This window comes from Gavialis gangeticus, unplaced genomic scaffold, assembly GCF_001723915.1.
Source record: "Gavialis gangeticus isolate Ggan-Ray unplaced genomic scaffold, GavGan_comp1, whole genome shotgun sequence".
NCBI lineage: Eukaryota > Metazoa > Chordata > Crocodylia > Gavialidae > Gavialis > Gavialis gangeticus.
In genome coordinates this window covers 21,266,750-21,293,301 of record NW_017729031.1, presented here as the reverse complement: position 1 = coordinate 21,293,301, position 26,552 = coordinate 21,266,750, and the positions used below count along the sequence as shown (strand labels likewise).

The window sequence follows — 26,552 nt, the reverse complement described above, 5'->3', positions numbered from 1 at the left end:
GAACTGACTTGGGGAACTAATTTCTAGTTTGGTGAAGTTTGACCAGTGTATGCGGAAACTGTATTCAGAAAGAAAATGCCAACTATCCTATTTGCTTGAATCTGCTCCCCCTGAATAAAATTCTCAAATGCTATGTATGCTACCTATAGGAGGGGCTTTCTCTGTCCCAATTAGCAGTAACGTGTTGTCATTTTAAGCATTTAAATTAAGAAACTGCAGGAAGACTTGTGAACTCCCTCTGGACCTCTCATCTTCAAAAACAGGTGACCATGAACATCTTAGTGGAAGGGCATGTAGGGAGAGTATTGCACAAAATAATTAATCAGGCTTTTCATCATAGGACATTTTAGGTTCAGCCCAATGATTTTAAGAAGTTATTTATTAAAAGCTTGCTAAACCTTCACTTGGTTTGATTTCAGTACATTTATGGCGTTCCAAAAATAAAATAATCATCTAGAATTGAGTAGCAAACCACAATGTATATCCCACGCACATTTGTGGTGTGAAAATTACATATTCACAGTCAAAACACCAAGGAAAAAATAGTTTCTCTGTCTGGAAATCTGACTTAAATGCCATGAAACAGCTTTGTCTAATAATACTGATGAAATACATAAGACAGGAGGCCTGTAGGAAAGTAGAACCTTACAATATGAATTTTTATGAATGTTATCCAGCTGTAAGCAAATTTAGGTGGCAAAATAGGTCTCCTTATGTAAAAGAAACTTCTCCTCCTAAATCCAAGTTTCCAAATATGTGTGTGTGTGTATAAAGTTATAGTTACGTTAATTCAGCAGTGATAAAACAAAAAACCCCAAACAAAAAATGAACCCAAAAAACCCAACACTACCCCTCACAGTCATTTCTTTGCCTCTCAGTGGAATGTCATGGTTTTATTAAACATTCAGGACTCGTGGCAGAGGTGATATCTTTTATGAGACCAACTAAACCTTTGCAAAAAAAAAAAAAAAAAATTAACTGCAAGCTTTCAGGTGCAAACACCCTTCATCAGGCATCGGAGAAAAGATTGTAAAAGTTCTCCTGGGTAGAAATGAGAGTTCACATTTCAAAGGAGATTTGAATGTAGTAAAATCTCTTGTTTGGAAAAGTTCATTTTATATGCAGATTAGGCTCAGACTTTTCCAAACAGGAGATTTTACCACTTTCATCTCCGCTGAAATGTGAACTTCCATTTCTACCCAGAAGAACTTTTACAGTCTTTGCTCTGATGCCTGATGCAGGGTGTTTGTGCCTGAAAGCTTGCAATTAAAGACATTTTTCTGCAAAAATCTAGTTGGTCTAATAAAAGATATCACTTCTACCACAAGTCCTGAATGCTTTTTCCTTTAGACCAATATGACTTAAACCTGGATGCCTGACACATGGTTTTATTAATTAATTTTTGTAAAACCAGGTATTTTAACCACAACTTCTTGGTAATCCAAAACTGTAATCCATCCCCTTTTATGTTATATTTAGAATACATTTAGAGAAAATTATTCTTACGTTACGCTGAGAGCAAGAGCACAAGATCATCTTTAGTAACTATTTATCCAGGAGGTAGGAAAAAAGAGAATTAATTGGAGCTCAGAATATCTGGGTTCAGTTGCCAGCCAAGCTGCAGGCATATTCCATGACACTGCGCAAGTCTCTTTCATGCTTCTGAAAATGTTATAATTGGTTTAGATTGCACCCAAGTGCTTCATCTTGAAAATGACTATTAGTTCCATATGCTTAAGTGGTATAGTGCCATATCATTGATTGTGAAGTGACTGGATACTGAAGAAATGAAAGATGTATATATTTTCCAGTTGCCTAGGAATTAGGAAACCCCAAGTTAAAACCAGGCTTAAACTAACTAATAATATTTGTTTTCTTTACTCCCTAGAGTTGCCTGCAAATCACTCTGAAGTTGAAAAACGGCAACTATTACTATTTGAGTTGTTCAAGGGTCAGCAATTAAAAGAGGATCTATTTTTTTCCCTGTTTCAATGGATTTTTCATGATTTTTCATATATTGGCTAATACAGCGGTAGGCAAAATGGTGGATCCAGCCCACGGCAGACTCCATTTCCCAGCAGCCCCTGCCGGCATGGTCCCCAGCCAGTCTCCATGAAGACCAGCTGGCAGCCATACAGACAGGGGCCGCTGGGAAATGGAGTCCACGACAGGTCGGATCCGGCCTGCAGGCCGGATCCGACCTGTCGTGGACTCCATTTCCCAGCAGCCCCTGCCGGCATGGTCCCCAGCCAGTCTCCATGAAGACCCCAGGATCGCAGGGCCATGACAGTATGGGGCTGCAGAACTGGGGCTCTGTCCCAGCCCCAGCTCCGGCCCTATGCTGTCACAGCCCTGTGATCCTGGGGTCTCTATGAAGACCAGCTGGCAGCCATACAGACAGGGGCCGCTGGGAAATGGAGTCCACCACAGGTAGGATCCGGCCTGCAGGCCAGATTTTGCTCACCTCTGGGCTAATAGATTGGCCAAACTGACATCACAGAGGGCTTCCATTTTTTTTTTTTTTATGAAACAGCAATAATTACTAAAACTTTCAGAGAGTAAAGTTCCAAGGTCAGTCCAATCCTGCCCTGAACATGAAATAACAGTTTATAAAAAGAGAAACAGAAAAAACTGGTATAGCAACAAAAGAAGGTTTCCTAAGTCTTTCATCAGGTGCAAAAGAACAAAACAAGTTTCCTCCACATTGCACAGACAATGCAACTCCTCTGCAACATCCCCAGCTTAGCTTTCGTGGAAGACTGGGTCATGCAATATGGTATAAAAAAATGAACCTATAACATACAGTATATTACACTCTTTGATTAATTCCCTGTGTGGGAAAAATTGCCCCAGAAACCCAAGACTGACAGAAAAATAAAGGGGCAGGTATCATAGTACCTGACACGAGCATCGCAATACTTTTTTGCATATTCACTCCATGTTCCAAATCTTCTTGGAAAAAGTGCTTCAATCTGCATGAAAAGCTGTAAACAAAACCACATCAACATAAATTATTAAACTAAGTATGCTCATGTCATATAAACAATGTTTAAAACAGATTTTTCTCTATACTTTTAGCATAGGTCTATTTAAAAGTAATCTCCCCTTACCGAAGAACAGTTTGTCAGCATTCTGTTTAATAGTGCAACAATATGTCAATATAAAACTTGAATCATACAAACATGCCTGAAAAAGGTGCTTATAGATCGTACACCAGAGCAACTTGAAAAACCTAGCTGAGGACTTCACAGAGAAAAGGAAAAGAGAGTAATACAAAGTACACATTATTTTTGTGTGGGTCCCAAGTCCAAGGCATGTGGCTTACAGAGAGGACAAGATGGAAAAGACTGTGCATCCTGACAATAAAATTCATTGAGTCATTGCAACTCGTGTACCTTTTGCAGAGTTTCTGATTAGATGTGCTTTGCATTTTTACTCTGCACAAAGATTTTCTTGGTTCAATGTTTCCGTTTGAACCAAAGTAGACAGTGTTCAGATCAGAACCAAAGTTTTTGGTTTGAAGTTTGGTTCAAAGCAAATGATTTTAGTTTAGATTTGTAATTTCATGCACACCACCTCAGAGAGTAGGAACAACCTTCAATAACTAACTAGAATGTCAAAAACTGCTGTTTTGGTCTAGTTTATACACATTTTCTGGGCCAGAAAGAGAAATCTGTCCTCAATGATTTGCTAGAGATGGCCAGTTCTTTGCATTTTTACAGTACATTTCAAATAATTGCATTTCAAGAAATGTTTCATTTGAAGCTTGTTAGTGGTGATGGTCTCAAGCTGCAGCTGTTGAGCAACAGAAGAGTCTCTTGCTATTGGCTCCCATAACAGGTGTGCAGCTACAAAAGTAGCAGTTTGCCCTTCTGCCCTTTTAAAACATTTTAAGCTAATATCCCCTATGCACCAAGTTTGTTTTCTCTAGGTGTGAACAGTTGCCTTTTCAAACTATTTTAACACTTCAACCTTGTTTCAGAGACTTGTATGGGGGCAATTAACATAAAATAAATCACAATTAAAAACAAGGATAGTCTCAGAAAAAAGGCTGTGTCCCTGATCAGTTCCAAACATGGAAGTGCCTACAACCTGTCTACCTTGTTCCCAATATACAGTTATACAAATTAATGCTGAAATATGGTTACATGTTGCTGCACCCAAAATAAAATGCAAAACAATATTTATTCAGCAAGTTGTTTCCTACAAAGACTGATTTGCCTTCCTAATATGTTATATTGAGGGTGGACAGCATATGGCTCATGGAGCCAGAAGGCTTTGTGAGGCCTGTCCTGGGCCTGGGCAGCTAGAAGCTGCACCTGCATTGCCGCTGCTTCTCCCCACCACCTTCTCTGCCTCCTGGCTCCCCAGCTGCAGCGCAGGCACAACTTGCGGCCAGTGGGGAACAGACTGGGGCACGGACAGCTTCTAGTTGTGCCCATGCTGCAACCAGGTGCAGGCAACCCCCCACCAGCATGATGAGTCCAGCACTGTAAATACCGACTTTCTTTCAAGAATGGTCTCTCTCATACTTAAAACAGTAAAAACAGAAATGTTTTCTAAAAACACCAATTAAAATCAAGATAAAAATCAAGCAAATATTCAAGTCTCCATGTTTCAAAATACAGTTAACACAAAGACCAATTAACACATGATTTTTTTTAACGTGTTAAATGTGGCTTTGGAGCCTGCACCTGGGCTGCCCTGCCCCACTGCCATCACCGCCACCTCCAGGTCGCCACACGGGGCAGTGGTGGCAGTGCAGAGGAGTCATAGGTCAGCCTCGGCACGGGTTCTGGGTAACTGCATTATAGTGGTATAACAGAAGGTACAATCATTTTTACCTGACACTTTTACAAAACAGTAATGAATTTTGAAAATACTTTAGAAGTCCTGAAATCTCTCAGATCAGGAAGCAAAAGGTGTCAGAGTTCTTGCCTCCACAAGTGTAGGATGCAAAGCCGCTGTCATTGCCGCTCCCTGGGGCCCAGAGGCCTTGAAGTGGCTCATGCTGGAGCTCCCTGGCAGTTCTAACCTACCCTGAGCCCAAGTCGTGGGGCCTGAGGGTGCCAGGCAGCCCTGCCACAGTGTCTCTGTGCAGGTCCTGGTGGAACGTGGTCTCCAGGTGCCTGCAGCAGGAAGGCAGGGGGGAAACACCTACCCAACCACAAGCCCCATCCAGGGCCCAAGCAGCTGGGCTGGCAGCGCCAGGGTTTGGGAAAGGTAGTGCTGGGCCATGATGGGACTGCCTGGCATCCTTGGGCAGGTCAGGAATGCCTGGGACCCATTAAGCAAGTAAGTGGGGAAAGTTCAGGCCCAGACCAGGGCCAGCGCCAGAGCAGCTACCCCCAGCCTGGGCTGCCTGCAGCCCCCACTACTGGAGCCAGAGTGGGGTAATCCCACTGCCGCTGGGGCTGTGATCAGGCAGTGGGGATGCACCAGATCTGTGGCAGCTCTGCAAAGACCCTCTTCAGTTGGGCATCCTGCCAGGGTGTGTGGAGGTCCCCCCACCCTGGGCTCCAAACCCCATTGTGGGCAACACCCCTCCCTGGGCTCCAAACCTCACATACACACCCATAGACCCCCACACCTTCACAAATCCCCCCCACACACACACACCCCACACCTACCCTGTAACCATACAAAGTACCTGCATAATTTTGCATGATTTTGAGGTTTTTTGTGCATAATTTTGCGTTTTTAGCTGTGAGGTTAAAATCGAGATTAATTGCGACTAATTTTTTTAATCATAAAACTAATCATGATAAAATGTTTTAATTGTTTGACAGGCCATTTTTATACCTCTTCAGGTCTTCCTAGAGCAGGCGTTCCAGTGAGGAGAATGGCTCGTACAGCTTTCTGGACAATTGGCAACAAAATCTTGCTGCGGGTCGCATTTCTAGATTTCATGTAGTGAGACTCGTCAACTACTACCACCTTGAAGTTTTGTTTGCACAAAGCATTTATTAATGTCTGTGCATTTGTAGTTAGCAAGCCATAACCCAAAACAATCACTTTGCTGGTCGATATTTTCCTGGAAGAGAGAATCCAGATGTGTGGTTACTAATTTATAACAACAAGACTAATTAGCAAGAAACAAAATTCCCCTTCTGAATGAGTTCTATAGATACACCTCTCCAACGTGCATATGGCTTAATGCAACTAAAACTATACAATCAACTGTCACAACTATTGATATTAGAGAAATTTGATGTTTAACCCAAATAATGCTAGCACCTGAAACATTTACAAACCATACATTTAGTAAGCATTTGTAGAACCATTGCAAATGCACCTACAAGCAAGTTCCGAAGATTCGTTTGGTGGCATTGTGTTCCTTCTCCACCTCAAATATTTCTTCAAGCAGGAAACCTATGAACTTATATCTTTATGATTCCCAAATCCCATATATTTGTCTGTACTCTTTAAGAGTACAATAACATGCATCTCAAGCACTCACTAATATTATAACGTGGTGGTTTTGCACATAGGGAAACTGCTGGTTAGATGTACCATCCTTGTGAGGACTGTCCAACTGAACAGGACTATGTGGCCAAAGGAAAAAAAAATAGAAACATGCATGGCTTTGTAGCTCTTGAAGGGTGCAGACAAATGCATGAATTACTAAGGCATGGAATCATAAGGGTGTAAGCTGTTACAATGTAATTTATAGCCGCCTTGTTCTATAGTGATACACATGTAGCAAAACATATAACTTTGACCCTGACTCATTGAGGGCTCTATTTACAGTAATTCACCTCAGTTGTTTCACTATAGGAGCATGCTTGTTGTACAAACAAAAGTGAGTTTCACACCACTATACTAAAAGTCTTCCCTGGCTATGCCACAGATGACTTTGACTGAAGCACAAGTACATGATGAGGTTAACTTTGTATATGCAGTCCCTAGGTCAGCAATTCTCACCCAGGGTGCCATGAGACCTTTTTAAGAGTGCCCTGGGGTGTCATGAAATATTAGCACTGTTAGGTTTGTAAACACCTACATGTGATTTAAAAAAATAAAGACTTCAAGTAAGAATCCCATATCAAAAAAAATTCGTTACCATGTTTGATCTTTCTGAGCTGTTTGCAATAAAAGAATTGCTCTATTATTTTTCTGCATTAAAAAATGAATAAAAGCTAATAACTAGCATTTTCAGAGGGGTGCCCCAAGTCTAAAACCATTAAGAACTACAGCTATAGGTAGTTATAACCTGGCCTGATGCTAAGAGAGCTCTGACTTACATGAGGTATATGGGACAGGCAAGCTGAAGGCTTGGAATGACAGCATTAATTCAACAAACCTTCAAATACCTTCAAATCAGAGACACTGAAATTGAAAAAATTTGAAACCAAGAACAAGTATTTTTTTGTTAAGAGTTCGAGACAGATAGGGGACATCTAGAGTTGAACACGTTGTCTTCAACCTGTTAAGCAAGGAAGATTTGAGATAAACCTTCTTGTTCCTTGTTAACTACTATGCGAAAAATGTAGAAGTAATCTTTATGAAGCAAATATACTAAGAACTACATAAAAAATTTCCTTACTTACATTGCATCTTCCAGAAGAGGATCTCACGTTACATTTTTTACATTAAATATAAAACTAAAGGGCAAGATTCTCCAGGGCAACTAATGGTTTTGTGCACCTAACTTCAGGCACTAAAGGGAACTGATTTTCAGGGGGTGCATATTTATCACTTCCCAAAAATCAGAACCCTCAACTTCAAATCTCTCCTCTGAAAGAAGGAAGTATTAACATCCCTTTAATTTTTTCTTATCTAATGGAAAAACTAAAGCATAGGAAATTAAATGTCTTCCCTGAGGCCACATTAGAAACCTGACCTGGAACCCAGACTGCTCGACTCACAGCTACATGCACTGATATGAGAGCATCTTTTGCTTTTTCTGGGTATCAAGCTACATAATATTTTGTATAATTTTTTCAGAGTTTACTGAACAAATCAAAAGTAGAGCCTTGCTATGGAAGAGTAAGAAGCTGTACTCACCCAATGTCAGTTTTGTTCTGAACAATACTAAGATCGTCTGGACAGAGTTCAGGAATCCATTTCTCCATTTCTTCAATCCAAGGGTACCGTAGAGATGAAGGGACTACTATTAAAAGAGGCCATTCCTTTTTATAGTAGTAAGAAATGGCAATTGCTTGAATTGTCTTCCCCAACCCCATCTACGAAAAAACACATGGAAAGAAGCTATCATTTCACAGAATCATAGAACCATAGAAAATTGTGTTCACAACTTAAAATGCATCTCGTGGACCTTGACTTGTAAATGGTTTGGGACTTTCTTAAGCAAGAATTGGTCTTTCTTTGACACACTGCTGTGTTTGGAATATGTAACATTTTTTGGGTTAGCACTTGCCGTATAAATGAGGGGAGTTTGAGAGATACACCACAGACAAAATACCTGCCTCATCACTGCCTACATTTGTTAACTTTCTGGGCTACGGAGTGTATCTTCCCTAATTCTCCTCTCTGGCTTTTTGAACTAGTAGAGATAAGTCCTCTGTTTACTGGGATATTTTCATTTGTCCATGGCCTGGTAGGTTAAGCTTACCAAGCTCATTAGCATCTCTGCATTTCTTGTTCTTCCCTCCATTTCATGTAAACTGAATCAACTTGTGCTTATTTGGACAAAGGTTGTTTTCAGCAACCAGCTCTATTATGTTATCACTGCTTACCCAAAACCAAATTTAAAATGGCATCACCTTGGTTCACTGACTATTATTTAATGAAGAGCCATCAGCTAGCACATCCAGGAATAACTGGCCCCTCCCATTATCAGCAACATTTGTTCTCCAATCTATATCTGGGCAATCAGTCACTTGTAACAAGACAACATAAAAGAAATCTCTATCCGACTTAAAATATGAGAGCCCATGCAGACCTAGTAGAATCTCGTTCCCAAACGGCTTTTAAAAGTATAAGCTTTATTGTTAGTTATATATAGTGCAGGTAAGCACTTCACATTGTCACAAACAGATTTTAATTTTAAGAAGTATTACTCTCCCATTTCCCTGAAAAAATAAAGAACTGTTTAAAGCTGAAAATAATGCATTATTTTTATGTTTTCATGCACTTGCTCTGCTGCACTTAATATTTACATTTAGAAAAGTTATCCATTTAAAAATGTCACTTGAATTCAAAAGATAATTCACTCCTGTTTTAAAAATAGAAAACTAGAAAAATATATAATTGCTAAATGCACTGCAAAAGTTAAACCACAAGATATTTAACCTCCATTAGACACAATTATTAAAACCTCATCTTAAAAACAAAAGAGATTATTCAAATCGACCTTAAACCAGGCTGAGTAATCTCAACTTTAAATTTCCATGCTTAGAGACCTTCTGTGTATCTGAGGAGCACTGTAATAACTGTTTCTCTTATCCCCAGTCTACCCCTCCAAGAAGCAACATACTAAATGCTAACAACAAAAACAATACAAGAGATGAAACATTACTTACCTCATCAGCAATCATACACCTAAATGTGAAAAACAAGAGATAATTTTTTTTTTTTTTTTTTTTTTACAAATGGTTTATTAATAGCTCTACTTTTACAAACAAATTTTGTAACAGCTTAATAGATGAACAACAATAACTAGCCCTATTCTTATCTATATTATTATGGAAACATATCAGAAAATGAAGGGTTGATAAAATGATGATAAAAACTACCAGCTGTAAATATTTTAGAGCTGTTTCCTCTAAAGTATTTATCAGATTCACCTGCATTGTGTTTAAAACAGTATATTAAATCAGGTACAGTATAGTGTCAGATTAAATACTGTGTAAAACTACAATTTAAATAGGATTGCACAGATTTTCACAGGAACATCTTCTATTTTAATGTCTGTCATACAGAATTAACCAGTGTTTTGCATCTCTGATGAGAGATTATTTATCATACTGTCCAAATAATCATAGTACAGCAGTTCACGCTATCTTATTTGTTCTCAGACTAAAGTGGAAGGAAGAGTTGACTTCCTTTTTCAATATACATATCTTAATTTAAACTTGAGCACTGGAAACTTGGATATTTCAAACTCACAATTCACCTATGCAGAATCACCTTTGCAAGACCAGTAACAGATCCACTCCTGAAATATTTGTTCAAAAGATCTATATTCTGTCACAGTCCCATGCTGTACAGGTTAGTACATATCAAAGACAGAGCCTACGATCTAATGAAAAATCATGATTGATATACCATTTTATATTGCTCTTAAACTTATATATGGGTCAGGAAACTTCACTGACTCCAACCATCTGACTGAGACAAATGCTTTTTCAGCAAATGGGTGTTTTGCTCAATATTAAGATATAGGACGGTAACATATGAAGGAGACACAATGCCAGATTTGGCTTGAAAAGTCCACCTACTCACTCATATGCCAAGCACAAAGGCCTAACACATCTAAATTCTACAGAGATAAGCCCCGCTCAAAAAGAAAAAAAGTAATTTTTGCAGAGGTAGCTTTCCAGCTGCAAACAAATGCAGTTGCATCTTTCCAAACCTGCAGAGTGACAACACCAGTATCTCTCTTGGTACACAGATTTTCTAATCAACAGCAGAAATTAATAAAAGCATTCAACTTCATAGCCACTATTTGAACACTGCTTGACAGTAAGTTATACACACACACACACGCACACATCTGTTGCAAAAAAACCCCCAAAAAACCAGCTGGGACCAACCTGTCTTAACTTTTCTTAGCCTTTCTCACAACCAGCAACAGGAGGGGAAGATTAGTGTGGATCATGCCCTCCCTCATATGGGTACAGCAAGAATCAGACAAGTCATGAGGGGTAGAAACCCAGCTCTCTCTCTCCTACAAGAGCACTGGGAGGAGTGAAACTTCAGTTATCTAAAAACCCATTGCAGTGAACAGCCTCAAGCACAAATTGTGGCCATAAACAGACATATACTCAAAATGCCCCAAATCCCAGAGTGTTTCAAACTTGGCACATTTCAGCATCATGGAGATGTATGACCCGCAACTTTAGGTCCTTCAAAATGCTAGAGAAGACATACAGCAGTAGCATTCTTCTGCCAACAGGGCTGAAGAGTACAAATCTGTACAACTCTCAGGTCCCTACCACAGGTTACACTTAAGACATGATTAACCACTTAATCATGTCTAAATTGTGATCTGGCCACACGTTCAATCAATTAATGGCACAATAAAATGAGGAATAAGCCACCAAGTTATTCCACAAAAAAAGTGTAACGACTGTGGCTGGTTCCTACCATGCCATTAACTGAACATGTGGCCAGACGTGCCCCTGTGCCTGGGAGCCCCGACAGCTGAGCCCTATGCACCCCTGGAGCTGGGAGTCCTGTCAGCTGAGGGAGCTCCCTCCTTGCTGGTACAGGGTGAGCCTGGGATAGTGATCCCAGGCTTCCCCTGCACGGGGAATAAGGCAAGATAGGATCTCATGCGCAACCTCACAATCATTTTTCCTGCCATGTATGTGTGGTGTGGCAGGAAGCATGATTTTGTGGATCACGCATCAGATACTATCGTGCCCTTACCTGCATGTCTGGAGGGACCCTCAGCCTCCAGCAGCTCCGGAGGACAGCCGGGTGCAGCAAGGGGGCAGTGGGGAAGGAGAAAAGAATACTGTGGGAGGCCAGAAGATGACTGAAAGGTGCAGTTATTTTATGAAGCGCTTTAAATTGAAGCACTTCAAAAGATGTTCCTCTTTTTACCAAGGGCCATTTTGAAGTGCTGCTTTAGCTGGAAACACACTTGCTTTTTGGAGCATTTCAAAGCACTGCAAGTGCTTGAAACAGTAGGTCTGTCCAACATCCTAATATAGAAACCCCAAAACTCTTGTAACTTCATAGTATTTACCAGGATTGACAAATGCTGTATTTTCTTGCATACTACATGGCCCCAGATAAGATGGGCACCTTGTTTTTTTGGATTGCATAATACCGAAAAGATTTTTCCACAGTCATGACCCAGAGCTGGCTTTTTCAGAGAGGCTGCACTGCAAAATTACTGCCAGCTTTTCTCGCAGCCACCAACTGAGTGGCTGTGAAAGGGCTAACACTGGATGACTCCTCTTCTGCTTGCTTGCTAATAGAGGAACTGGAAGCCATTTTGCAACACAGTATCTTCATGCCTCTAGTTAGAAAAGAAAATCAGCTTCCCCGATTAAGATACACTCCCCAATTTTGGAGAGCCGACCTTTGGGTGGAAACTGCATATGGTATGTAAGCAAATATAGTAGCTGCACTTTCACCTTACTAGTGGGACAACTCACATTTGGGCTTTTGCTATCTAAACTGGCAATTAGGTTTTTTTCTCTAGCCAGTATGCGATTTGCAGTACATTCAAGCATAACATAACTTGTAAGGTTCCAAGAAAAAACAAAAGCATATACAACTTCAAATTTGGAAGAGTCAACCAGAAACTAGGATTAGGGCTGCAGTCTCCCCACCACCGTCTTCCATATGCAAGTCTCCTTTCCTGCTCTTATTCACGTAGTGTCCACTCTTACTTGCTTCCCATCTCTCCCCCAAAGACGCATCTATATTTATATTACTTTGTTTGCTCTATTATTAGCAACTAACCAACTCAGAATGCTAGCATACAAATAAATACAGAGAAAATCTGAATGGGATTAAACATATGTTCAAAGTTAACCAAAGATGTAAGTGCTGAAGTGTCAGGAATCATGATAAGGAGAACTGTAGATAATTCTTGAACTCTTCCATAGACAGGTGCTAAAAGCTATTGTTGATACAGTTTGCAGCTTATTCTCTAGCTAGAGTTCAAGTGTTTATTTGTGTATCCATCTATACAAACAGTCATTGGTTGAAAAACAATTCTGCATGAGGTCTTTTAGTGAAGTGCCCTAATTCATTTGCATTCTGGACATAATGATGATTTGGTTGACATGTACTGCAACTATGATCTGCTTCTCTGGACTATTAATTTCTATGGAAATCCAGAATGAGTATGACCCAGATAAAAGATGGAGATGTCAGAAAAGGGTATTTTCATTTCCAGTAGTATGGTTTACAGCACATCTTGTTGCAAACATTTTTGGTTTTACAGTCAGATTTTCCTATTGTTAAATACTACTCTGCGTTTTGTGCGACTCCACAGTCCCCATTTTTTGCATCTCTCCATGTGATGTGAAGTTTGATTTTTTTCTTCCTGTGCATTGTTACCTAGATTACAGGAGTTTAGTAGGTTAGCTACTAATAAAAGAGGCAAGAGACAGATTTACAGTGTAACCTTTTATTGTTTAGACCCTAAAGAACAAGAACAAACACTTATCCCAGTGTCAATCCAGGTATCCAACACAGTGCAGGACAGATTCTTATCCATACTGCCTCTAGCGCAGGGAGGATGGGTGGCATTGAGATAGGTAGCAGATCTTCCCATATTTGCCGAGTTCCCAAATTTTCTCTCCAGACTGTATCGTATATTTATACCTGGCTTATTTTAAAATAAACATTTTTAATTGGCTGATTTAGATTTCCTTGTTGTATTGAGACTTCACGAACCAGATTGAACTACTTTTTCTACAGACTGGAAAAGTGTCAATTAAATAGTATTTATGCCCTTGTGAAAATTATAATTTTGGAAGAAGGGAGTGCTTCTCTCCTTCCTTCATCATCTTGGAATTCTGCTTCTCACTGTCATGTTTTCTTTTCAACTTGGTTTATGGTCTTCAAAGACACACTGTCAAAACAAAGCACCCTTGTCTAAGAAACTTAACACAAATGTATTTATTATTGCAGAACTACATTTAATACCTGTGGTTATATCAATCACTACTATTAACATTTTAAAGACAAAGCCATGGCATGCTATGTCTGAATATTCTATCTTATGGGCTTTTTGTATAATGTTTCTTTTCAGGCCTTTTGCTCCGTTTAATTTAATCTCACTACTGGTTTAGCTGGACATGTAGGGCTCCTATACACGTGCAGGGAGGCTGCTTCCACCTGCTGTAATTACAGTGCGTTGGAGCAAACTTGATTAATTGAGTTTGCTGGCATGTGGTAAATACCATGCTCCAGCAGACTCCAGTGTCACATGTATCAGTGTCCCCCTACTGAAAAATGGTGGCAGGGGTGCTTTAACTAAAGCTTGTTCGACATATGCTGTTTCCTTATATGCAAATATAAAACAAGGGGCTTTCCCCCATGGTGACTGGGGGAGAAAACCTCGTCTTTTATTCAAGAAAATACAGTAAAAGATTTCATTTCAGTTCACTGTCTCCTACACTAATGCAAGCAGACAAGCTGCCAGCATGAACATAAAAAATTACATACTATCAAAGCAGAAGCAGCAGACCTTCAAATACATTTGAAGGTACAAATCTGTATTTTCTTCATATATTTTGACGGCAAGACGACAGACTTCTTGTTCTTTGAAGTTCAATTAGTCATTTCCTCTCAACTGGTAGTTACCCAATTTGAGCTTCATCATTCATATCCCATCTGTTCATATGACACCTTAATAATCATTATATCCAAGAATGCAAAACTGATATAACAAACAGTTTCATATCCTGTTATAAGCTCAGCCCACATGCCCAAAAGTTTCAGAAAATCATAATAATATTAGGTGTCTTTGCCACACACACACTTCTGTAACAGTCCAGAGACAACATCATAGTTTGATGATGTTTCTTTGGGTTAAAATAAGATTTTTTTTTTTTAACTAAAGTTTGTATTTACTTTCATGAAGATCCCAGTGGTAGGATTAGAACCTTTATAAATGTGCAGCCAAGAAGCCTGTTATTCCAATACCGATACCTAGAATCTTACTTTAGTGTACCAGATGTGCAGATTTAGCTTTCTTTACTTCTGTGAACATATTCATAATGGTCTTTGAAGAAAGAAAAATGGATAGACCATATTTCAAGGGACAGAGTGAATCATGCTATAGTTATACAATTTGGTACACCAAAGTTTTTTTGATTTAAAAAATATGTACAAGGGAAATGGAAGGACAGAAATTTAAAATTAACATAATAAAGAACTAATTGCACTGGAAACTGAAATTTGTAAACTTACTAAAATATTAATGTATTAATATTAGCTTTAGAAATAAGCATGTTATACTAATAGAGTAATAGTACTTTCCTCTTACTAATGATTTATAACATAGCTCAGTGAGGAAAACCAAGAAAATTTATCATTTTTGCAGGCATTCAACAAGGAATTCTGGCCTGTGCAGGAATAGTTGCAATCCAGTTTCAGTAATTCCTGTTCCAAAACTCTGTTTAAGCTTGAGCCTTATTGGACTTGTATTTTTCTGGAACAATCACGTGACCAAGCTGAACTAAGCTTTGCTGGAAAATGGCACAGCAATCAATACTCATATCAAAAAGCTACAGGACAGAAGGCAAGTTGGCAGCTCAGCTGAAAAGCAGCTGCAGAGAGCAACCAAAACAAGAGATGGGAGGTTAGGAAGCATGCCAGGATGACGCAGTTCTCTGGAAGAGAGTGACCTGCACTGAGTATGAGATGCTGGCTGGCAGGCCCTCCAAGCACTGAATCCTGGACTGTGCTTAGAAGCTATAAACCAGGTGGCAAGGTCCAAGAAAGAACAGTAAGGCTAATCCCAGAAAAGAAGGGAGATTATTTCTGAATGCTCATGACAGAAAAAGCTTACTTACATCTGGCAGGACACAGCATACCATTCATGTTATGAAAAAGATACCCCAAGTATTTTCTCAAATACCGCCCCTTTCCACATGATACACATACCTTGTTCTCTGAAAGAAGAATGTAGGAAAAAAGATTTTTCCAGAGTCAAGGCCAACTGTGTGACAGTGTCCAAGAAGTGCTGCAGCCTAGGAGACAGTCTGGAAGAGGCAAGAGGCAAGAGGCAGTGTCCTGCTGTGGCAGGACAGCAACAAGGCTAGGCTCCAGACCAGGGGCAGGCAATTATTTCAGGTGGAGGGCCGCTTACTGAGTTTTCGTAAGCCATTGAAGGCCGCACGGCAGGCAGCCAGAGGCAGGTAAATATTAATTTTCTAAATTTTTTAGGGCCCCCCACAGGCTGGATAGAATGGCCTGGTAGGCCGCATTCAGCCTGCAGGGCTGCATTTTGCCCACCCCTGTTCCAGACCCTTGTGCAAGGGCAGGAGCAGGACTGCTACTCCTTCACTGTAAACAGTGCTTTATATAAATTCCTGTTAATAAGTCTTGTTTCCCCGTAAGAAGCCTGATTAAGATCCAACAGACTGCGTGCAGAAGCTCACTTCCCCTTGAGCCAGCTCAACTACTGCTTCAGACACAAACTACAGTGCTCAGTCAGCAGATGCTGACAGACATCCAAGAACATTAACACTGAACTCTGCCCCTTCTGCTTCCTGGGTCCCAGAGAAATGGCAGCTATTTTAGCAGCCATCAGACGATAGCATGGGCATGCTTCTATACCAGCAAAGAAAAGTCAGCTCCCCACTTAAGACACAACCCCAATTCTGGAGGGCTGATATTGAGGGGTGCATGTGGTATGCGAGTAAATATGGTACATAAAATGTATTCCAGTCAAATGAACACTATGAAAATACAAGTGATTAGAAGATAAAGATTTCCATTGTAGAGGCATCTAACACCTACAGAGGTTGGCACCGGCAGTGAAGGCATTACAGAAATATCGTAAGAGATTTTCCAATGAATTACCAAAATAGAGCTAGACTAATAACTGTGATTTGACTCTTATAAAGTTTTAACCTAGCAAATGTAGCTATTGCCTTTACTGTTACCCACATCAAGCACCTGTTTACTTCTAATAAGATATCTCCCTAAAGGGAAAAATAAAAATGAATAAACACAGTGGCATGTACATTAGCCCAGAGATAAGACCTATATTTTTATGTACATTTTTGAAAGAAATGTAGTTAAAGTAAAAGCACTTAAACTAGTTAAATAGTATAGATATTTTTTTTAAATGTGAAAAATAATATAATTTTCTTTAATGAGCACAAGCCTCGTGCAGTCTGCTAGAACATACTGTACAAAGGAAGCTTGCATGTTGCTTCTGCTAGTGTGGGTGTCCTGATATTCTTGGGATTCTCACCTACTCATGTGAGTCAGTTTTATATAACACTACAACATATAATTTGCCTCCTACTTACAAGCCAACACTTTAGCACTAACATCTTACCCATGGGTTATTTAAGGAACGTGAACTTAGTACATTTTTATATAAAACTGCGCAAGCAGCCATTACAGTTGTGTGTCAGTAATCACAGCATGCAGTCCTAAAACTAGAACAAAGGGAAATGACTTCCTTGCAAAAATAATTAGTTACTTCCCCAGAAATAGAGCCGCAAATGGTTTAAACTAGATATGGCTTGCTCTTGACTTATAATGGGCATTTTAAAAGTCTATTTAGTACAAATAAGATGTATTAAGACTGACAGCATTGAAAACTTGCCACTTACAGAAGAGATACGGTGCAGATAGTGAGTATACTCTTCAGTGCTCCCCATCTGGATGGTGAGTCACCACCTTTAACACCAGGTTTTGATTAGAATTTGAAGGTGTGTCACCATGTTAACCTACTAACCTTTTTAAAAGCTAGCCAAGATGGTTTGGTGTAACGTGAGCTAAGCTGGTCAAGCTGAAGCTTTGGTTTAAAGGCTCTCTTAGGAATTTTGAACATATTAGCTATATAACCTTAAGATCCTAGTCAAAACAGAGTCCAACGCAGGGGTGGCCAACCCATGCACATGTGCCCTACATGGCAGGGCAACCTATGTATATGGCGTGTAGCAGATCAGGGAGAAAGCAGAGAACACAATAGCAGGTAGGACAGGGTGCAGAAAACAGAGCAACAGATTGGGCAGGAACAGAAAGCAGAGTAGCAGATCAGAGAGGGAAAAGGGATCAGAGTGGCAGTCAGGGAAGGTGCAAGGCTTACCTTGTGGCACGCCTACCAAAGAGGTTGGTCCCCACCGGTCTAACAAGAGGACAATTAATCTTTATAATCATTTAATACTTGGCTTCTGAAACTTTAAAGTTCACCAACTCTGGCAGTTTTCTTTTTTTGAAGCGGGCTCAAGTAAGTACATGACCAACATTCATTCATTTCAACTGCTTTGGCTAAACACTTAAACCATGATTTAAGCAACACATGATTTAGCAGGATCCAAGTTTTTCATTCGCCACAAAAAAATGGGGTAAAACCCGGATTTTCTCATTTTAAGGAGGAAAAACCTGGATTTTCTCTTTTAAAGAAGAAAAACGCAGGAAATGATGGGTTTACTCTTGCGGGCAGGCAGAGTTCCAGTTTGCAACGGAGTGGGGGGAGCAAGCAGAGGGCAGTCAGGCAGGGGGCACCATGTGCATGTGCACAACATATACACGCACATGGCCATCAGGCATCCTGGAAAGCAGCTCCCTGCAGGTAAGTAGTTGTGGGGAGGAGAGGGGAGGAACAGAGGACCCCATAGTGAGGGAGGGAGTTGGGCAGGGCTGGGGCTGCCCAGCCTGAATGATGCTTGGGGCCCCAGGGCCAGAATGTGTGGCCGCAGGGCCCGGCTGGGGAACAGGACAGAGCTGTAGGTGGCTCGTCCAGGAGGTGGCAGGGGGGCTGGCTCCCCACTGCTGCATGCACTCCCAAAGGGAACATGGGGGTCATGTGCCCCCCAGATTGGGCTTCTGTGACCCAGCAGGCAGGACCTGGCGTGGCAGGACAGAGCAGGGAAGGGCAGTGAAGCTCAATGCCACCACTGTGAGCCCCGCACTTCTATAGCAAAATGCCACCTACCCACCTGGCAGCAGTGGGAGGCACAACTCCGTGCCACCACCTCCACTGCTGCCATGTGGGTAGGGGTGCTTCACCATGGCAGCGCTTGACTCGTGGCAGTGGCATTGAGCTTGGAACTACCCTGCTCTGTTCTGCCGTGCCAGATTTCGCCCACTGAGCTGCAGAGAACCCAGGGAAGGTCAGCAGGGTGGGGAGCCCCGAGCCCTCACCTGTCCCTCTCCCACAGGCTCCACTCCAGCCGTGCTGCCCGTGGTGGATGAGAAGCCAGAGGGCTGCAGACCCAGGTCCCTAGCCCCATAGCCCTGGCAGCTGGGGGCCTCTACTGGCACAGCTGGGGGGGCAGGGGGCTGTGGATGAGGCGTAAGGTGCACAGGCAGAGCCAGGGAGCTGTGAGTGGGGAGGCTGTGGGTGGGGAGTGAGGTATTTTGGGGATTTTAATCAGAGAATTCATGGAATTTTTTTTAATAGGAGAGTTTGCAATTTTTAAACAGAGAAAACCAGGATCCCTGTCGATGAGATGCAAAGACCAAACTTCAGCTACTTGTAACCTGTTCCCTTTCCAAAATAGACCCTGTGCCTGGTATTTCCCCTACCTCACCCTTTTCTAGCTCTGATAATTTTCTCCGACCTTCTCTTCCTTCTGCCCTAGACCTAGTCAACTTCAAACCCCGCCCCCCCCCCAAGACTCTAGAACAGGGGCGGCAACATTTTCAGGCCAAGTGCCAAAAAACCTGGCAACCTGCGCTTTGACAATGTTGGAATGCTAGGGGTGAATGGTGAGGGAACCGTGAGGAACCTGATCCTTGTTGTGGCACCACAGCCCCGGCCCCTTCCCTGCCATGCTCCCCGATGTTCGCATGCAGCTGTTGCCAGCAATGAGCGGGGCCAGGGCTCTGGACCCCACTGCAGCCACTTGCAGGCTTGTGGTTGCCTGCTGCTAGCAGCCCAGGCTCTGGGCAGCTCCCTGTCACCTGGCAGGGACCTCAGGCTGCTCGCAGCAGGCTGCCACAAGCCTGCAAGTGGCTGCACTGGGGTCTGGAGTCCTAGCCCTGCTTGTTGCCAGCAGTGGCTGCAAGCATACCTCCAGGAGCACAGTGGGGAAGGGGCTGGGGTACAGGGCATGGGGACAAGGAGGTAAAGGAGGAAGCCTCTTCCCCACTGCATGCTGGGCACTGGCCACACACACAAGGGTGGCACAGATGGCCCAGTGCCCAACATGCACAAGCCATGACGGGGATAAGGGCCACGGCCAAGGTCTGTGCTACACCACAGCACCAGCGACAGCAGTGGCCTGGCTCCTGGCTGTGGGAGAGCAGGGCTTAGCAGTGCGGTTTGGCCCACCCCACTAGTGCTCAGGTGCAGAAGGAGCACCTCCTGGGACTGCTTGGGGCAACTGCCTCTGTAGCACCACCCCAACCCACGAACACTTTTACCTGGCTACATGGCCAGGCTGAGGACTGCCCTGCCCCATCCTCAGGAGATACAGATGTGGGTGGCAGAGCCCTGACCTGCCCAGCCACAGCCCTCCTGTGTGGGCCTGCTGCACTCACACAGCTTGCCCTGCCCTTCACAGCTGGGCTTAGCAGGATGGGGATATGCTCCCCTTACTCTGCCCCCTTGTGAATGCCAGGCTATGTGGTGCACACCCCCGCAGCAGGGGAGCACAGCCTTGGCCCCTTCCCGGTGGTGATTTCCAGGGTGTGCATGGCAATGAGCTAGCTGGGATTCTGGACCCTGAAGCAGCCACTTGCAGGCTTATGACTGCCTGCCACATCTGGCCCGGGCTCTGGGCAGCTATTGCCTACCATGGAGGCCCGGCTGCTCACAGCAGGGCTTGCAGCTTCCCTGTCACCTGCTGCAAGCAGCCCAAGCTCCGTGGCCAGTGGCAGCTGCCCAAAGCCCAGGCCGGATGTGGCATGCTGAGCAAAATGGCCTCACATGCCATGCTCTGACTTGTGCACCAGAGGTTTCAAACCCCTGGTCTAGAAGAAGTTTCTAGTGACACCTTCCCTTCTTTTTGACCTGATTTCAAATGTAGGGATGTTCCCCTCTGATACTTCAAATCTTTAGTCTCCTCCACCCTAGCTTTCTCTATCATAGCCTACAAATGTGCTGGTTTTCCCAACTTTCAAAAGTTTCTTTAAGACAAACTGTCTAAATACTAGCCCAGCTCCTTCTACCCAACTATCTCCAACTTGAAGCAATGCTGCAAATCACTACTGCTCAGACCTTTTCTCCCAATTTCGATCAACTGCCCTCCAAATCTTACGTCCCTCTCAAACACATACCATTACGTCCCTCTCAAACACATACCAAGGTCCTCCTGACCTTTGCGATTCCTTTCCCTTTCTTCCTCTGCGCTACCTTGATTTTCCTCTTATCCTTCTAACTTTTCTTCGCCATTCTCTCTTCCACCCTTTATTTTGGGCATCTCCTTTTCTCACAAAATGTTGATGCTGGGTGACACAATCTATTCAAGGATTTAACTGTGTGCTGACAACTTAAATCTAATTCTGCTCAGTTCAATCACACATTCTGACATATCATCCTTGACTGTCATGTTGCCAACTTGCATTGTACATAGCGAACACAGAACTCATTTTTCCCACCCTTTCTCCCTGTTAAAAATCTACCATCTGTATCATCTACATTTGTGATCCTTATGTCAATTGACTTTTCTATTATCAAATCATGCCCTACATTTCTAAAACCCAACCCCTCTTCTTTCCTGTTGCTAAAAAGGCACAGTTAAGTCCAAATTTTCTCTCACTCTAATGCTATATTTCTTTTCCAACCTCAATTAATCCTATTTTTAAATAACAGTTTTTCATTACCACTGTACTACATACTTTTTATTCCCTCCTATGACCTCTTCTACATCAAGCTTGAAGTCCTTTTCCCAATTACCAACACACTGCACAGTTCTGCTCAGTCTTTTCTCTGATGCCATTATTTTGCTTTACATGCCTTGAAGAAACTAATATTTCCCTGCATACATCTCTAGGTCTCTTCTAGTGTTATACTTTGACCTGAAGTGTCACTATCTGAGCGCAGCAAGCTCTGATCCACTTTCAAATCTTCTTCAAAATGAGTTTCTTCATCAGAGTCTAGCATTATACAGAAGAACTGTCTAGCCTCATATCCTGTCTCTAACTGTGGCTATAGCAGTACAGAGGAAGAGCATATGAACATATGTCTGGAGTCATCCATCCCTTGTCATACCTTTCCTGGCATCCACCATCATTGGTTTATAAAACCCTGACTTTTCTGTTTAATGGGTATTAATGGATCTATCATTCATTAATTTGTTTAGCCCCTTTTTGAACCTGGCTATACTATCTGCTTCTACAACCATCTGTGGTAATGAGTTATATAAGTTAACTACCCAAGCACTGTTAGCCCATGTTTGATTTGGTTCTCTAAGTTCACTCTTTTACACGTTCTCTTATGGATTGTTTTAGGTTTCTCTTCAAAATTAGAAGACATCTGAAAATGGAAACCATAGTACTGTGGATTTATCTGGATATAAGAGTTAGCGGCTCAAAGAACAAGAGGGAAGCCGAGTCATCCCTCCATTACTTATGTATTAACATACCATACGTCTCGGTGATCAGAGGGCTAATTACTCGTATATCCAAAATGGGTATATGCTTTGGGATACCAGACAAAGATTTCCTATCCAGATTACAGGGCCAAAAGTCTATCCTCCCATATATGCCTGTGGGTCACATTTAATGTGAAAATTTGACCACCTGCTTAGATATGAAGGTGGAATTCACCCTCAGTTACTACTTTTCATTGCTCAGCATACATCGCAACTTGGAGTGTCCCTTCGAAACCCTCATCTCTCCAATCAGAGATCTGTTGAGATTCTGTAGATCACGATTAACGTTTAAAGCTTGAAGAGTCACAATTTAAGAAGTCAAATCATTGATGGCAACAGCACAGATATCTGCAATTTGTCACCAGATGTCTTAGTGAGGTCAGATTAAGAACAATGAAGCCGTCCATCCATTTATAGTCTTTTGACTATTTACTCAGATCCACAAAGGAGTTATGACTTAGTGAGCAAGTTTAGGAAACAACACTGAAAGGTTCTGAAAGGAAAGGTCCCTTTTGCGGGGGACAGAAGCATCCATCTGCCTGACTGAAGAAATCTCATGAGGTTTAATAAGGACAAGTTCAAAGTCCTGCATGTAGGACAAACAAGCCCATGCACTGATACAGGCTGGCGGCTGACTGGCTGGGCAGCAGTTGTGCACAAAAGGACCTGGGGGTGAAAGTAGACAATAAACCAAATATGAACCAACAGTGTGCCCCTGTTGCGAAAAGGACTAATGGCACACTGGGCTTAATTAGTAATAGCGCTGCCCGCCGATAAAGGGGTAGTGATTCTTCCTCTCTATTTGGCACTGGTGAGGCCACATTTGGAGTACTGTTCAGTGTTGGACCCCCCACTTCAGAAAAGATGTGGACAAATTGGAGAGAGTCCAGTGGAGAGCAATGATAATGGTTAGAGGGCTGAGGAACAGGACTGATGAGAAAAGGCTGAGAAAACTGGGCTTATTTAATTTAGAGAAGAGAAGACTGAGGGGGGATTTGATAGCAGCCTTCAACTACCAAAAGCGTGGTTACAAAAAGGATGGAGCTGGACTGTTCTCAGTGGTGGCAGATGATAGAACAAGTAGCAATGGTCTGAAGCTGCAGCAAGGAAAGTTTAGGTTGGATATTACGAATAACTTTCTCACTGGAGCTGGGGAGCATAGTACTGGAACAGGCTACCCAGATACTGTCGAATCTCCATCCTTGGAGGTTTTAAGACCCAGGTAGACCAAGCCCTGGCTGGGATAATATATTTGCTTTGAACAGGAGGTTGGACTAGATGACTTCCCAAGGTTTTTTCCAACCCTAACTTTTCTATGATTTTTGAACAGCAAATTTGGCAACTGAAAAACAGAGCCTTCAAGTTCAGAGAGACAGAGCATGAAAAGATAAGAACATTTTCCCCCAAACTAAATGAAGTAGTTCCAGCTCAGCATTCAAAAGCCAAGTTGGCCTGAAATGCATAAAACATTCCAAGTCTGCAATGACATATCTGCTTGGAGAAATTAGTGTAAGTAACTGTAACACCAGTATACTGATTATGCTACTTCTGGTATAGATGTAAAATTATACTGGAAGGAGTAGTGGCATACTTAGTGCTTACTAGTTAGTGAACAGGATAGTTACTATTCCCAAAGTCAAATCTTGCAAGTAACTGAGCACCCTCAACTCATTGATGTTATTGGATGCTGGGGCACTCAACCTCCTGTAAGATGAGGCACTTATACGTGAACATGTATCATATTGTTTTATGACAAAATGAAAAAGAATATGAAAGAATGAAAAACAAATGAGTCAAAGGACTCATTCACACCACCACCAAAGTTGTTCAGAAGAAAAATCCAACATACGTGAGAGGCGAAAGGAAGCCCTTTTAAAAGTGGTTTTAATGACTACTTATAGGTTTGCTATAAAGTGGATGTACCAAAGCTCATAACAAAATTTTAAAAATTGTTACAATCCTACACCGTGTCAACTACTTCCTGGTATATACACCTACTACACTGCTGCTTAATAAGTAACACCAGGAGCCATTAGTTTCTAGACAAATGGATTTTTAAGTAGAAGTTGAAAGTTTTTTTAACCCAATTTTTCATGTGTGTAGTGAAAGAATCAATAAATAGCAAGGATAATTAAGCCCTCTTCTTCTTTTTGATTTTCAAAAAGAAGGTGTGTGTATTATTCAAGGGTGTGTTACACGCAAGAAAACACAGTAGTATGAAGATGCATAATTTTGAGACAAAATGATTACAATGGTAGTTTTTAAAATGATACTTGGGGAGGCAGTGAGTTAAGTGGTAGAGTTTGCTCTGCAGGTGTAGACACATAGAACAACTGAACCATCCCCAAATGTCACTGACTGGAAACTGGTTCACAACTGTGGATGACCTATGGCTCTGACAACCTGGGGGTCAGAGTCAGCACCCAGCCCAGCATGCCTCATAGTGGGCGAGTGGATTGGGGGAGAGGGGGACAAGTGGGGTGGAAGAGTGTTTGCATTCATGTTCCAAGGGCCACAGAGGGTAGGAGACCTATAGCTGGGAATGTTTTCATTTTTCTGCTGTCCCTTCTCTCCTAAACATGAGTTCAATAAGAATTAACTGAACCCATCAGTATGCCTGGTTGACTTCTGGAGGAGGGAGCTGGGAAGGGCACTTGGATCTGTGCTTTTTGGCTCTCAGGGGCTGGTAAGCGGGGTGGGAGGAGAAGCAATGCAGGGCTGTGACTAAGTACGGAGTGAAGACACAGATCCTTGTTAGAAATATAGCTTTTATTGAACAAGCAGTGCAAAGTAGCATATTTATAAAAAAAAAAAAAAGGTGGGGGGGGAAGATGCCATATACCAGGGTGGAGGAGTGCTGCTTACTGAACAGCCAGTTACAGCAATGGAAGAGGTAGGAAGGAGAGCAATGCAATATTAGATACCTGGAAGACTGACCAAGACCCGTGTTTTGGAACACTTGGTATCCCAACACAACACTGAACTGGCTCAAAATAGTGTTCGATTTTCCAGGTACACTTTCAAACAGTTCTAGGTGGTTTTAAACCATTCTAAATTGTGTGCATGTCCATGCTCTCAGATCTTTTCCCACACAGAGAAGAGAGGAGATGGCCTTTTAATCACAAGGTAGACTTAAAAGCATCACACATACCTTCAAACAAAAAACAAAATACTATACATGAAAAATATGCATGCATATTAAGCATACAACTGTAAAATTAATTTTTCTTTTATTGACAGCTGGTGGCAAAGACAAGACACTGAAGCAAATCAGTAACATTAACTGCTAACAATAATATAAATTGCTAATCACCCAATAACAAGTTAAGCAAAAAAATATATAGAAAAAATATATAAAAGCAAAGAGATTTTGACAACATGAAAAAGCAAAACATGTGTAAAAGGAATGATGCATTACACAGAAGGAGAAAGGCTTATAACACAAAACAAAGAAGTAGAAAGGACTCTGTATTAAAAGGCAGAAAGAGAAGGAAAAATATTAACAATACATAAAAGAAAACCCTGGTATTCTAATAGCAACAGAAGTCATTGTACTCAGAACATTACTATTGCCTTTGTACTGTTTAATCTGCAAAGGCAAGAAATACTCCTAAAACCACATGTAATATGTGGGTAAAAAGAGTTTATTTCACAATACTCTTTCAGCAACCCCCTCATAGAATCATAGAAGTAGGGTTGGAAGGGACCTTATAGATCTTCAAGTCCGACCCCCTGCCAGGGCAGGAGAAAAAAACTGGGCTCAAATGATCCCAGCTAGCTAGGCATCAAGCCTCCCTTAAAGACCCCCAGGGTAGGAGCCAGCACCACTTCCCTTGGAAGTTGGTTCCAGATCCTAGCCACCCTGACTGTGAAGTAGTTCTTACGGATGTCTAATCTAAACCTACTCTCCACCAACTTGTGGCCGTTATTCCTTGTTATGCTGGGGGCGCTAGGGGAAACAAGATCTCTCCCAAACCCTTCTGGTCCCCCCTACTGAGTTTATAGACTGTCACCAGGTCCCCCCCAGCCTTCTCTTGTGAAGGCTGAACAGGTTCAATTCCTGCAGTCTCTCATTCGAGGGTCTGCCCTGTAGTCCCTGGATCATGTGGCCCTCCTCTGGACCCTCTCAATGTTGTCCACATCCCTCCTGAAATGGGGTGCACAGAACTGGAC

General features: G+C 42.0%; 1 protein-coding gene across 1 annotated transcript in view; it reads right to left on the bottom strand.

Moving 5' to 3' along the window:
* Window positions 1-26,552, bottom strand: part of ZRANB3 (zinc finger RANBP2-type containing 3) — a gene marked incomplete at its 5' end in the record, with an annotated part of 89,463 nt that overhangs the window by 56,999 nt on the left and 5,912 nt on the right. Inside the window, 4 exons of the mRNA XM_019522492.1 lie at window positions 2,899-2,984; window positions 5,803-6,034; window positions 8,008-8,186; window positions 9,486-9,504. Of these exons, the coding sequence (XP_019378037.1) occupies window positions 2,899-2,984; window positions 5,803-6,034; window positions 8,008-8,186; window positions 9,486-9,504 (516 nt within the window). The remainder of the gene's footprint in view (window positions 1-2,898; window positions 2,985-5,802; window positions 6,035-8,007; window positions 8,187-9,485; window positions 9,505-26,552) is intronic.